Below are 13,996 nucleotides of genomic sequence, written 5' to 3'. Positions count from 1 at the left end.
GTAAACCTCCAGTCGTAAAGTAACTTGACATTGACTTTGACTTGGTTGAGTCAGTTGAGAGTTTAATTGTGAATTCTTCTTGTATTTACTTCTTTTTTTCGATTTATGTTGTTTTCCAGAATCCGGGGGGGGGGACCACTTCCGACAGCCACGGCCATGTCTGCATTTGAGTCTGCCTCTCTGTGCGTTTATACAGCCTTCAGCAGCTATTGCTATCCCGATATGTTGAATGATGAGTGTACACAGGTTCCTGAAATTGGATGGAAGAGAAGAGCTAGCTGACGGTGAGGTTTGATCGTGGTGTTAACATCTCCATTACGAAACGTAACTGAAGTCTGTCCGTCCGACGCATAACATACAGTACATCCCTCGTGCTTCAGAGGGTGTCACCACAAGGGCACATGGACTGAGTCAATCTCTGGAGCAGCGTCCGTCTTCAGGAGCTAATAGTTGCTCAGCTAGGCAAGAATCTCACCTGTTTTGTGCCAAAGGAATGCAGTTCAAACTTTCATACATCCTTAAGATCCATTTAAGGGAATAATAAATGACAAACCATTAAATTAACGTTCTATATTGCATTATTATTTACAACATATACATGTGGTCTACCAGTTTCGTCACTCTTAGGCCTATCTGTAACAAGCTGTGACGTCACATTCAGTAAATTTTAGTGGAGGCTTAGGGTTACAGAATATGGTTTTAAAGTGAGACATACACACACAGACACGGAAGTGGTATACAGATAAGTGGGCCGGCCTCAAACCGGATATGTTCTCCAAGAAAAGAGAATATCGGTACACCACGTCGCCAGTCCTCAACACGACGCCACAAACAACACCCTGACTGACAGCACGGGTTTAACACGAAGGCCGTGTTTTGGTGTCGGCGCGAGTTAAACAATGCCCACTAGTACCTTATCTTTATTGTTGCAACAAATAACGTTTTAAGTGGAAAATTGAACAAATCGACGACTACAATCGATTAAACCTTTTGAAAGAGCAATTGTAACTTAATGTACCAACGGTTTGGGTTGTTGGTTTCCAACCCGACTGGTGCATGTGACTGAGTTGCTGTGAGTTTCCTGGGAACTGCGGGCTTTTCGCCCTTAGCGCTTCTTTACAAGCAGCGGTACCCTCTCGGTGTCCCCGTTATGTAGCAGCTAAATCTTTGAGACAGAAATAGCACTCAGATTAAGAAACTGCATTTAAAAACAAAAATGAACTGGGAACTGGGATTCGAATCACATCCAAAATCTCTGCCGCAACTGCCATGGCTACTGTACATATTGGCAAGAGCAGGTAGTGCTTTCCGCAATATCTTCTGTGTTAGGGCCGCGGCAGGAAACAGGGCACTGGACAATTTACGTATTTTTATATTAGATTAGGATATTAATGACTTCATCATAAAGAGACTCAGCTAATTTCGAACCCAGTTCACGCACCCCTTCACATCGGACAACGAACGGACATATCTGTGTTGGAAAGTCGTTTGTCGATATTTAATGAATTAATTCGCTAACCAGACTGACTAAGCCATTAATCGCAATAGCACCACTGTCGAGAACAACTATCAGCGTTGCCAGTAACCGGACAGTCAGGCCGCCATGTGCTGCACTGAGCTGGGCAACGGGCCCCGACGAAGTTAATGGAATTTCATGACGTAAAGTTAATTACAGCATGTCCTCACGAACATATTTTCACGTAAGTTACTTCTTAATTAATGGAAGCAGACTGTATGTGGGTCTACACAATATATATACAACAATGAGACACAGCCCTAGTTTCTTATTTACAGTCTTGGCAACGCGCCACGCGTTCTCATGCCAACAGTATGTATTCAGCCGTCGGTCAGCCTCTCCATTACCACGGCCTCCACACGGGTCCTTCTTCCTTCACTTCTCCCGCCTGCACGCCATCCTCACTCCTCTTAGCGACCGTGAAATCGATCGGTTGATCCGACGAGGACTCGGTATCGAGCGACTCGTCGATAGCAACAATGCCCGCGTTGTTGTCGATGCACATTTTGTTGTTGCTCATCGCCCATAGCGTCGTTGTGGAGGATGGTGCAGGGTTGCCAACCTCTGAAGAAGCAGCAGCTGCCGCCGCGAGTTGGACATAGTGGCTAGGGAGTAGGAACACGACCTGTCCGTCCGGGAGCCGTGACGGAATCACCTGGAAATTAGACAAAACCGCCCTGGCTTGGTTCACTTATCCTCGTCTGTGAAGAATGGACATGCCATTCCTTGCAGGCTTGAGTGACTCTGGAGTTGGGGTTCGATTCCTGGTAAGGGAGTTGGGCTCTATCGCATCACTGTTGTGTCCAGAACCGTTTTGTGGGCAAAGATAAGGGGTTGGGGCGTGAAACCGAACGCTCATCTCTGTCCAGTAACAAGGGCCAGAAAACGTAAAGCTTTGCCTCTACGCCATCTCAGACACAGAAAATCTGTTTTCATCCAGAGCAGGGTCGAGAACATTGACTGACTTGCACCTCAGTTAGTCACGTTTGAGGCGCGTCATGCCTGGAGTAGGCAACCTTACGGTGCGTTCAGCCAGAGCTCGATACAGTGATTCCGGGATCTAGTAACTTTATGATGATGACATGTCACCGTCTGGTGACACTGCACCTTCAAAGATGGTTTAGACAGAAAATAATACGAGGGGGAGTCTGTTCGTAGGTCACAAGTGGAAGTAAAACAGCTGTAATATACGTAATAGGTCCTCTATGTGTATCACTAGGCAGCAGAACAATCTATGTTCGTGATAGTCTAAGTAGCAGACGGGCATGCACATGTTCAGAGGCTGGTTTCAGTAGTCAAAATGGCGACCGTACTTGACTATAATACCGTAGAGCATCGTTCTCTTATGCGCCTTCTGTGGGCAAAGGACTGAATGCAGAGGCTATTCATAAAGAAACATCCCTTTTTACGGTGGCAAATGTTTCGCTGATGAGGAAGTTGAAACGGGGGTGCGGAAGTGGCTGAGACAACAGTCAAAAGACTTCTATGCTGCCCACTGGTAAGGCGATGGGACAAGTGTATATGAATGTTGGTGGAGGTTCCTTCAGGTTTGAATATCACATGTTTTACGTTTTATATACATTTGTGAAGCATTTACTGACTCTCCCAGTTTGCGATAACGCGCTGGCTGGTCTCGCCGGTACAGCAGTGCCTACCTGCACCACGGAGAGTGTGTTGGGGCTTGCAGCGATGGGCGACGATGTGGTGGCCACGGCCGTCACGGGCTCCATGTCTGGTTCCGGACTTGCGACGGTTCCGGTGGACTGTGGGGTCGTCTTGCCCCCCACACTGCTGGGCGCACCTGCGACACAGGACGGAGACAATGGAGCTACGAAAGTGTTACGGAGTGGTGAGGTATGCAGATCGAACGGGATGAGAAACGCATACAAAAACTGAGAGCAGAGAATCTGAAGGAAAGAAACAGTTTTGCTAACGAGGGCCGGGAATAACGACGCTGCCAGTAGCTCACACAGTGTAGCCTTGAGTGGTAGGATGATCGGCAAATAATGAATAGCGAAGGATGTGAAAGGAAACGGCGCTGGCCTGAGCTAATAAGGTATTGGGGACTGAAGACCCGGGCGGACCAGGCGAACACGCGCGCCGCTGTGAACTAACTCGTTGAACAGCCCGTGGTCTGGCCTGATTACCGTTATTGTTCTCGTCGCCTCCCGTCGTGGTGCTGCTGTCGGGCCGCGCCTCGCTGTCCGCCTCTGCCTTCACGGCGTCTCTCTTGCCCTCTGCAGACGACGACAAACCGATGTCCAGGTCCAGTTCGGCCACACAGGTGTCCAGGTGACGTAACAGACGCTGCTTTATAGTCGGGTCCAGGGCAGGCGTGGGGGCACCGGGCGTCAGCGCCAGATCGGGCGACTCAAGGAACCGGCTCACCTGTCGTGGAGAAGCAGTTTGGTGATCAAGGGCGTACTGCTTCTTAAAGTATAGGCTAGATCAGTGGCGTATAGCTTCCGTGAGGCATGTAGGCCGGCCTTCCATGTTGTTAAAAGTGAGGAATCGTCCCCGGCTGTCTGCAACCTAATTAGCTTTCCATTAAACTTGGTTTGGCTATCATGACATGAGAGATCGCCTCACACTACCCACACTGCTGAGGACGGAGTAGTTATATGGTCCTCAAAGTCCCTTCAGTGTCAATGAGCAGACCTTTGGGAGACGTGCAGCTTTTGTAGAGGGCAACAGTTTTTACGGGGGCCCGAAATGGACGCGTGCGCATGCGGAGAAAGGCTTCGCACGAAACTTAAAGGGATCCGAGATGTGACGTGTGCAATTTGATACGTATAGACGTTTCGGTCGCGTCTACTCCTCCCATCTCCGCTGTCCAATTTAACTTAAATATATATTTTTTAGTTTATATTTTCTTTTATCCTCGCCATTACTAGTGTAACTAAAGCAAACTTCGAGGGTGACGTATGTTTTGACGTCATCGTCAAAAGGTTCCTTAGTAGGTTCTCGTACTTTCAACGAAGTGGTTCTTTCCACTGTTCCGCGTTGTCTCTGTAGTAAGAGCAGTGACGTGAAGATGTCAGTCAGCGCCGGCCTATATTTACGTGGGAATCAGAAAGTATATGTTATGTTACAGCGCGTCACCCTCCGTCCCCCTATGCAGCTGCAACCACTGCACGTCCCCCTTCTTGCAACCCAGAGGTCAGTTTCTGTTTACCTCTCGCGTGCACTCCTGGAAGCCGGCCCTGTACTTGTTGAGGACGGCTGATCCCAGAGTCCTCTGTCGCTGAAGATGTCGAACTGTCAGCTCCAAGATGTCTGCCTTCTCCAGTTTGGAATGCTTAGTGTTCTGCTGCAACACGGGATCTTGGTTAGTCTGAGGGTCTCTTGACAGAGGTTAACCGAGCAGGCTGGCGCAGCGCTAACGCTCTACACTTGTGTTTGGGAGATGCTCGGTTCGAACACCGGACTGAGGTTATATGGTTTTCCTCAGCCCCTCCAGGCAAAAACCGGACTGGTGGTATATCTATTGGACAGGTGCCGGTTCCATCCAAACACATTCCAATTCATCTTTCAGTAATCGGCCTACCATTCGACGCCATGAAGTCTGGACACCAACTGCGTCTTACAGTAAACAAACGGTGGGTGGTTAGGAGCCCGCGATTTTCAAAATACGGTCCGCCGTCTAGGCGTGGCCCTCGAGTACTTTGGTTGCCCCCCCCAGCCTCCGTGAGCTTCAGTGACGTCCTGAGCTCCTGACAACTATCACCACACGCGAGAGTCTCTGTTCTGATGGCGGCATTCCGAGATGTGATGCCGTATATTCTGGTAGATAGGTTCCCACGTTACGGCTGACTTACAGGGTTAGTATCCTCCCTTCCCTACATCACTGGCTTGTTCTTCCCGTGCCTTATTGTTCTCTCACGAAGATGGAGGTAGAAATTCCTAGGAAACTTTATATCTATCTACCAAACTACACGGTGTCATATCACAGAATATCATAATATTTACAGCAAAGAATTCCCCATCCTGTGACAGTGGGACTCAGTTCATGCCCCCGAGAACTTACTATGACAAATTTTAATGTTATCTCGTGGGTCTTACAAGTAAGCGACCTGTTTCTTCATCAGTTGTCATGACAACAGTTTACTTCCAAGTTAAAAAGAGACGAGACATTGCCTGGTTACCGAATCTCAGAAAGCGTACGAATCCACAGCGCAGTGACCCTAGGGTCAGCTTACCTCGAGCCTAGCCGAGTCCAGGATCAGGGTCTTGAGCACGGCCAGGGACTGGTTGATCCTCGCTCGCCGTCGCTTCTCCATCAGGGGCTTGTTGGCCTGCAATCAAAACGTAACGACGTCAGCGTCTCCCGCACTTCGCTTGCAGCGAGCGACCGGCGCTGGGGCCCACCATTCGCCTCCATATATCCTCCCCCCATGCCTGTTCATGGAGTGACACTTAATTAAACGCAGGGACGACTTCACCTTAACAACGACAACAAAACTTCTCCTATTTCTCTTCCGGTCACTGAGTTCGCCGAAGAGAAGTATCTTGTTTCGGCCTCCGGCTGGCATCTATCTCGCGAGCCTTCGTGTTCCGACAGGTCAGTCAGCTACCTCTTCGGTGCTGGGATGTGACGCCCGCCGAGAGCTACGATAAGAGGTAGGGACGTTTCGGTGGAACGCACTGGTGGCATGTCAGTTCCTGTCTACCAGATTGCACGACACGACAACCCAGAGCACAGGACTCCTGAACGTAACGTGTCCACACGCTCAACTCGGGAGGTTCAGGGGACGACGCTAACGCTTGTTCGGGCCAGCCACTCCTGAGCTTACTGTTCTACGTTGGCGATGGAGCCAGAAGCTTCCTCCGAAACGTCGTTGATCTAGCGGACTAGGTTCCAATAGAGAGAAATCTGCGTACACTGAACCTGGTTCCTCCATCAGATATTTGGATAGGCTGCCAAACGTACTACGTCCAGTGCCATGTGGGTTCGAATCTGCGCCCCTTATCATGACATATCTTCGAGGTTTTACTCGGTGTCTCCAGATGAATGCCCTTGGAATGCATCCCGAGCGCCTCTTTTCAAACTGCTACACAGTCACCGTGTTTGAGAATCTTGCCGTGTGTTTCGGTGCTGTATGACGTCTGTAACTGAAGCAGTATCATTAAACAAGAGACCCTGTGTCGGTCAGTCTAGTGGCACGGTCTTCTTGGGGTGGATCTTGTTGATAGCTGGGCTGTACAGCGACGGATAACGGGACGATAGATGAATATTGAAATGGAAATGATTTTGAAGAAAGCTGTCATGGTCTAATCCAGATATGTCCGGCATATTCCTGGAGCAAGTAAGGAAAACCACTAAAAATCTCTTCAAGATAGCTGGTGTGTTCGCCGAAATTCGAACCGAGGACTTTTTGAGTGGGCTACGAGTCTTAGAGTATTTCCGCTATGCCAACCTGCTCAGTGCATGCTCCTCTTACGAAAAGCGGCCGACTGGGTTCTGCAATAGCACTGTCTCGATCTGAAACGGTCAGCTCTCTCTGCTCTTACTTGAAATAAACAAAAAGATTTTAACGTAGTCTGTGGGATACAGGCACATAGTTCCGCGGACAAGTGTTTCACACAGCAGTTCTCCCCGCATGGCTCCACTATGAAACACTGTAATCAGAACTTTGCATGACGATTCGTTGTACTGAAGTGTGGTACGTCACACCGTCCCACTGGGACTTTGGACCTTCATAGGCCGCGCCATAGCTCAAGCGGTTAGTCGCTGGCTTTCCACCGCGACGACCCGGGTTCGATCCCGGGGTCTGGTCATGTGGGATTTGTGGTGGACAGAGTGGCGCTGGGGCGGGTTTTCTCCGAGCACTTCTGTTTCCCCTGCCAATCTTCATTCCACCAAATTCTCCATCATCATAATCACCCGGGGCAGGCTACAATAGGCCAATCAGTGGCCGCCGTGCCGAGTGGACCCAGTTGGACTCCACCCCCCCACCTAAGCGAATTATAAAAAAAAATATTTAAATAAAATTAGGACCTTCGTATCACGAATACAAGTACAAGCAGTATTTCTTTGTCATTTTCAGTAAAACACACAGTACAAAGTTTGTGGGGCTACTCTGATGGGCTGAACGCCCGGGGTCACCCTCCAAGGTCGGACCAACTTTTAGACCCTTTCACCCCCCTTGATGCAGTAGGACCACTCACATCTACGCAGCGGTATGACTGCAAATTTGTGAATACCTTCAATTGCCTATAGGCCATGGCAGTGTGGTGTTTAGGCGTAGGGACAACTCTACATACATATTTGCAGGATTCTACAGGTTCTTCCGACTGACTGTATGTAGGCCAACTTTCCGTTGTTTAACGTATTAGTGAATCTCCTTGGATGCTCTCAGTCGCTCGAGGCAGATACCAGAATAGGGCTCCACATTCCCACCAACTTGTGGCCCCATAGCAAACCGCGGGAAGTTCCTGAGCAGCCATGTGAGGTCACGGTTTCCATGGATACCGTGCCCAAGGCCAGTTGGAGGCTTCATGCAGTTAGTTTGCGTCTCATGTAAAGCCTGGAGCAGCTGAACATTCAGTAGACATTTTTTGTTTCCCCGTCAGTGAGGTGCCCGGCCTGTTGTGACACTGAGAGCCGATATATCTAACCATCTAGTTCGAGATCGAGAAAATTTGCAACTGGTTTACATTTTATTTGTGTCCGGCCGAGCTGTGTCGTGGCTTTCTTTGGTTCGTCCATTCATGCAAGTGCCTGGTGGTGCCGTTACCGTGCACACACCTTCTAATTCATGATTCACAATTCATCCCGACATTCGCTATTATATTGTCTGTGCTGATACTTGTCCCTTGTCGACTATATAACGTGAGTGGTAAGTGACTGCTGAATAATGAATCGGAAAGGATTTAGAAGGAAGAGGTCCTGACCTAATCAAGGTACTGCGCGGAAATTTCCTGGTGGGACTTCGACACGAAAAGTTTCTGCCATGATGGTGCTCTGGTCAAGATACATATCTAGAGCGTTACCAATCTGCAAACCTGCTCTGGATCAGTGCTGCCAACTACGCGGTTTCATGAAACATGCAGAAACAAATAAATTCATTTTCTGAATGTCTTCCTCGCTTCACCCCTCCATCCTCAGAGCTTTGCACGTCTGAGATTTGAATTTTGTAATGACAGAATTTTTGGATGGGTTGACTCATCAGGACAGATTTTGTTCAGACTTAGGCAATATGCTGAAACCGTGTTTACTTCGAAGTGGGGTTGTGTAACAGTTGACACTCCCGTGTGAAGCCTTCGCAGTTGAAACAGCGTAATCAAGAAAACTAGGAAGCAATAATCATTTCTACGGGAGTTGTTTGCAAATTGTGAGCTGAGAGCATCGGGAGATACCTGCCTCGAATCGCGGTATCCTGCTTCTGGATCCTTCGTGGTAATCGGTAATGACCACCTCCGCTTACCGTTCAACTTAGCCTCTTGTCTCACCAGATGGTACGCAACTTTGTAATTAATAAAACAGTCGTAATTCTCTCTTCGGATGGGCAGCAGAAAATAGTTTCTTCCGCGCGGAACTGGGGCCCAAGAAAAGTGAACGGTAAAAGGACTAGGGACAATATTTACACACAGTGGTAAAGTTATCACTGGCCTTAATCAAGCAGCACGCCGTGAAGACGTATGGGGGCGTGGAAGCATACCGCCACTATTCTTAACCTCTGCACTAGACAGTGGTGAGTAGTCAGCTTCACGTCCCTGCTGTTTTATCCCCGGGGAAACAGGCCCTGGTACTCGTTGTATAGGAGGCTGGGTAGGCCCCAGAGCCAAGCTGAATGTTATGAAGAAAAGAAAATTCTCTTACCCCTACCGGGAATCAAACCCCGATTCCTCAATCGCCCAGCCCCTAGCCTAGTTCCTATACCGACTGAGCTATCTCGGCTTCTAAAATACACATGAGGATTTTAAAAGATGGAGGCGATACGTTCCTCCGAAACGTCGGTTAACACAATATCTACACGTTGCCACATCCCAGAAGACGGCTTTCTTCATAGTCGCCGCCGTGGAAAACTCAAATCTTACACAGGATTTTAAAAGTTCGCAACCCTTATGAAATAATTTTGAGGATCGTAAAATAAGGGAGGCTGAGGTTTATAGGACGTGCAGCATGTAGGAGTGCAGTGAGAAACACGTGCGAACAGTCATCAGTATGATAACATTAAGATGGATCACGTGCGACTCACTCTGCGCCCTTCCGACGGCCTGCTGCTCACCAAACTGACGCTGTTGCTGTTGTTGCTGCTGCTGTTCTTGTTGTTACTGCTGCTGACAAGTCTCGCTGTCATAGCGTCTCAGGTTGTTTGTATCATCAAAAGGTTTCAGAACTCGAATGTCACATCGGGAAATCAATTATCATTTCACACGAAAATTTTGATTACTTGATGCACTCGCAGCGAATTCCTGAAGATAAGCTTCTTAATATCTCGTGATCTCGTAACACTGTTGTTGCGTCACTTCATTCCGACATTCTTTTGTTGTACACGTGAGAGAGCGCGCTGCGGTGACCGCCGAGAGAGAGCGCTCGTGCCGCACTGAGAGACACAGCCCGGCCGGCCGCCTCACCTTGCATGCAGTATGGTGGCGGGGAGAGCAGACAGACCGAGACATGAAGTCACGAAGAGTAGAGACACCAAACGATGAGACGTACACAGACCGAAACATGAGCCGATGAGAAGCAAACAGACCGAGACACGAAATGACGAAAAGCAAACAAACCGAGACAGTAAGTGAAGAGAAGCAGACAGACCGAGACAGTAAGTGACGAGAAGCAGACAGATCGAGACAGTAAGTGAAGAGAAGCAGACAGACCGAGACACGAAATGACGAGAATCAGACAGACCGAGATAGCAAGTGATGAGAAACAGACAGATCGAGGCATGAAGCGACGAGCAACAGACAGACCGAGACAGGAAGTGATGACAAGCAGACAGACCGAGACACGAAGCGACGAGCAGCAGACAGACCGAGACAGCAAGTGATGAGAAACAGACAGGTCGTGACACGAAGCGACGAGCAGCAGACAGACCGAGACAGGAAGTGATGACAAGCAGACAGACCGAGACACGAAGCGACGAGCAGCAAACAGACCGAGACAGCAAGCGATGAGAAGCAGACAGATCGGGACAGTAAGTGACGGGAAGCAGACAGACTGAGACACGAAGCGATGAGAAGCAGACAGACCGAGACAGTAAGTGATGAGAAGCAGACAGACCGGGACAGTAAGTGACGGGAAGCAGACAGACTGAGACACGAAGCGATGAAAAGCAGACAGACCGAGACACTAAGTGACGAGAAGCAGACAGACCGAGACACGAAATGACGAGAAGCAGACAAGTCGAGACAGGAAGTGATGAGAAGCAGACAGACCGAGACACGAAGCAACAAGAAGCAGACAGATCGAGGCACGAAGTGACTGGAACGCACAAGCTCACACGTGAAGTAGCGTTGAGAAAACGGATATGGAAAGGAAATGACGAAAAGGCGACATATCAGGAAAGGATTGAATTCCCGGGCATGCTAAATAAAATGTGACGAAAATTTTAAAAGAACATCTGAGAAATAGGAGACAAGGAGAGCGAGGATAACGAATCAGACGGAGGCAGAGACATCAGTGGGAGAAGACAGGGTTAGAGAAAAGAGAAGATGCCATCCTTACCGTGAGGATGGAAGTAGATGCAAAGGAACCCAAGGTGAGGGAGCGGAATAGGCGATATCCCATGCCATTGTTTTCCCATGTGTGGCTTGGTTATTCGCCGCTCTGTGAAGGTGGCGGTGCAGTGTCTGCACGAGACAGGAATGCCAGCCGCGTCTAGTCGGATATCTAAGCCAGTTATGAGTTCATACACGCGGAGAGTAGTTGAACTTGCCTGGAGATCGTGTGAAAATAGTTTGTAATAGAGCCATGAAGTGTTTTCTTGGTGGCATGAGACAAATAAACACTAATGAGACTATTTCTGCGATATATCGGTATTCCTCAAACGTTCAGAGTTTTGTAGATATGTGAGGGCTAGTGTCGCACTTACGGACGCCGCATTGGTATTAACCTTTAAACGCCGGACTTTTGAAATGGCGGTAAGCTTCAGCTGACCGTTTTGGCCAGTCGGGCATTTAAACTCCGCTAGTGGAAGCGCGCGCACAGTCCGAAAATTTTATTTTTAAATGCAGTAATTACCAGACAGACTTGAGTAAAACCCTAATTGAGGAATTAAGATGATACCTAATTGAACAATGACAAAAACGACTATACTTATGAGTTATGCCCAAACTGATCGACGAGCCATTACTTTTAATGAAGATTCTGCAGATTAATGAGTTAAAATATATTGTAACATTCGATGTACATACCTTTTGTTGTTATCTGCTTGATGTATATATAGGCTGAATTGAAAGCACAGTATTCGATTTCACTGTGAACGCACAGAAAACAGATCGCGCTCTGTATCTCAGCCACGATGAAACTGTCTGTCCACGGCCCTAGAAAGGGCAGTAATCTCTTGCAGCTATAACGGAAGGTTAACCTGAAGAAGGAACCCCTCTGGCTTTTCTTGAATAGCAAAGCTTTCATCTTCTGTCCTTTAGTCAAAATATTCGAAAATCCAAAGAGTGTAAGCAGCGCTAGCAGAAGTCCAAATGATTTTATTGCTTCCACCTGTTTTATGACACCAGGGACTGCTAAAATATGTCAAGTGTTACAAGCAGGACTGATTTTATAATGCAGAAAAACTCTATGAAGAAATTTGAAACCATTTTTACAGTACGCATCAAAATTGAAAGAAAAAATTGGAAATAGCCTGTAACACTTTGTATAACAATTTGCAAATCTAATGTTATAATATTCGGCACTATGTTCTTTGCTGATACAAATAACGTCAATTCCATCCATTTATCATAAAAATTGTGTTAGACACAGCATATTTAAACACAATGCTTAAAATTGTTTAAGCGCCCTAACAGGAACGGACATTTAAAGTCTTCAAGGAATCCGCTAACCTCGCGAGCAGACTTGATTTTGTGACGCGACTACAGATATGACTGATTGACCGATTTATTCTATAGAACTGGGCTTCACCTCCAGTCCATGGCTTAGCGCTTTAGTTAGTTAAGTAGAGGGACAGCTTTGCCTTTACCTTACCCAGGATTGCTTTAGTATCGCCGATTGGTCTTTTGAATGGAGACGCAATGTTTTCTGTGAGGTAGGAACTAGCTTTTTATGTATTCTTCCAATTATCTTCAGGCGCCAAAGGTTTAATAATTTACGTAATCTCCCCGAAGCTCTTTATTGAGACGCAGGCTGTAATGAGGGAGCAGCATCAAAGCGCCGTGCCCATAGGAAACTTAACCTACGAGCGAGTGTTGCGGAAAATCGAAACAGCCGATCGCAGGCGTAATGCAATTAAAAGAGCCTCGTTGTTCTGAAATGCCACACTCTCGGTGATTACGTCATCAGGTTTCTATCCCACGCTTCCGAATCTAGTTAGTTTGGTTAGGTGTCTCCTGCTTTTTTTGGGGGGGGGGTGCTCTGAAGTATACGGACTGGACTCATAAGACGGAAATTCGTCCGTTGATTTCCGAGTCTCCTCAACTGGTAAAGGGAGGCTGGGTGGTCTCCAGAGCCGGTCTGGACGCTATGAAAAATAGAAAAATCTTGCCTCTGCCGGGAATCGAACCCCAGCCGTCCAGCCCGTCGCTATACTGACTGAGTTATCCTGGCTCCTCCCATGTCCTTTACAATTCATTATTCGCCAATCTTCCTGTCATGGGACGCCGTAACTTTAGACTGAGCTATTGACGGCCACTGAATTCGTGGCAAATAAGTAAACGCTCGGGTACTCTGTGGTCCAGATAGGGAGACATGACGCTGTGTAGTTCTGTGAAAGTCAACCGACGTTTCGGCGGAACATATCGCTAGGCTAAGGAAAGAACCAGCATAGAGCAGACGACCTCGAACCCAAGCCCAACACTTCTACACATGCAGGACGGAACTGTGCTACGTCGGCCAGACGGCGTGAGGACGCTACAAGCGCGCGTCTGGCTCTCATGTGCGCCAGAATTAAAATAAAATGAAATTAATGAAACTGGGAACGTGGTAGCGCCTGCGCAGTGTGGTGCAGCCCTCTGTCGCGTGCCGGGAACCATAGCTGCAGGAGACGACGTGTTTTCTTGGAGGTAACATCCGAAATCTTGCATATTGTTTAGATGCTCTGGTATACACGGGCAGATGGCCTGCGGCTTTGTGTGCAAGGGGCCGAATCGATAGCCGCCTTCCGCCAAATCTTCGGAAATGCGATGCAAGCAAGCACTTGCTAGGCAGATAATCAATTGTCGACGGCACAGTTCAAGGAAAAACACTAGGAAGTAGTACTAGTACTAGAGAAGGATTATTATTGTGGAGGTAAAATTATTCCCGTGTTCAGTTGAACACTACTCCGAAAAAGGCCGTTGTGGAGTGGAGGTATAGCTCCC

General features: G+C 48.0%; 1 protein-coding gene across 3 annotated transcripts; it reads right to left on the bottom strand.

Moving 5' to 3' along the window:
* Window positions 1–555: 555 nt before the first annotated feature.
* LOC111863184 (transcription factor HES-1-A) lies at window positions 556–10,054 on the bottom strand. Of its 3 annotated transcripts, none has more exons than XM_023849256.1 (6): window positions 9,718–10,054; window positions 5,716–5,811; window positions 4,692–4,826; window positions 3,664–3,904; window positions 3,172–3,317; window positions 556–2,171 (listed from the first exon to the last, which is right to left on the bottom strand). In XM_023849256.1, the coding sequence occupies exons 1-6, from the start codon at window positions 9,817–9,819 to the stop codon at window positions 1,860–1,862; spliced, it is 1,032 nt and encodes a 343-aa protein (XP_023705024.1). In that variant the 5' UTR covers window positions 9,820–10,054; the 3' UTR covers window positions 556–1,859. The 3 variants fall into 3 exon arrangements, with proteins under 3 accessions (XP_023705024.1, XP_023705031.1, XP_023705041.1); XM_023849263.1 differs by having other exon boundaries at window positions 4,692–4,823; XM_023849273.1 differs by having other exon boundaries at window positions 9,748–10,054.
* Window positions 10,055–13,996: the final 3,942 nt, after the last annotated feature.

Source organism: Cryptotermes secundus, unplaced genomic scaffold (assembly GCF_002891405.2).
Source record: "Cryptotermes secundus unplaced genomic scaffold, Csec_1.0 scaffold1274, whole genome shotgun sequence".
Taxonomy (NCBI): domain Eukaryota; kingdom Metazoa; phylum Arthropoda; class Insecta; order Blattodea; family Kalotermitidae; genus Cryptotermes; species Cryptotermes secundus.
The sequence above is the reverse complement of the archived record's forward strand: the minus strand, read 5'-3'. Positions and strand labels throughout refer to the sequence as shown.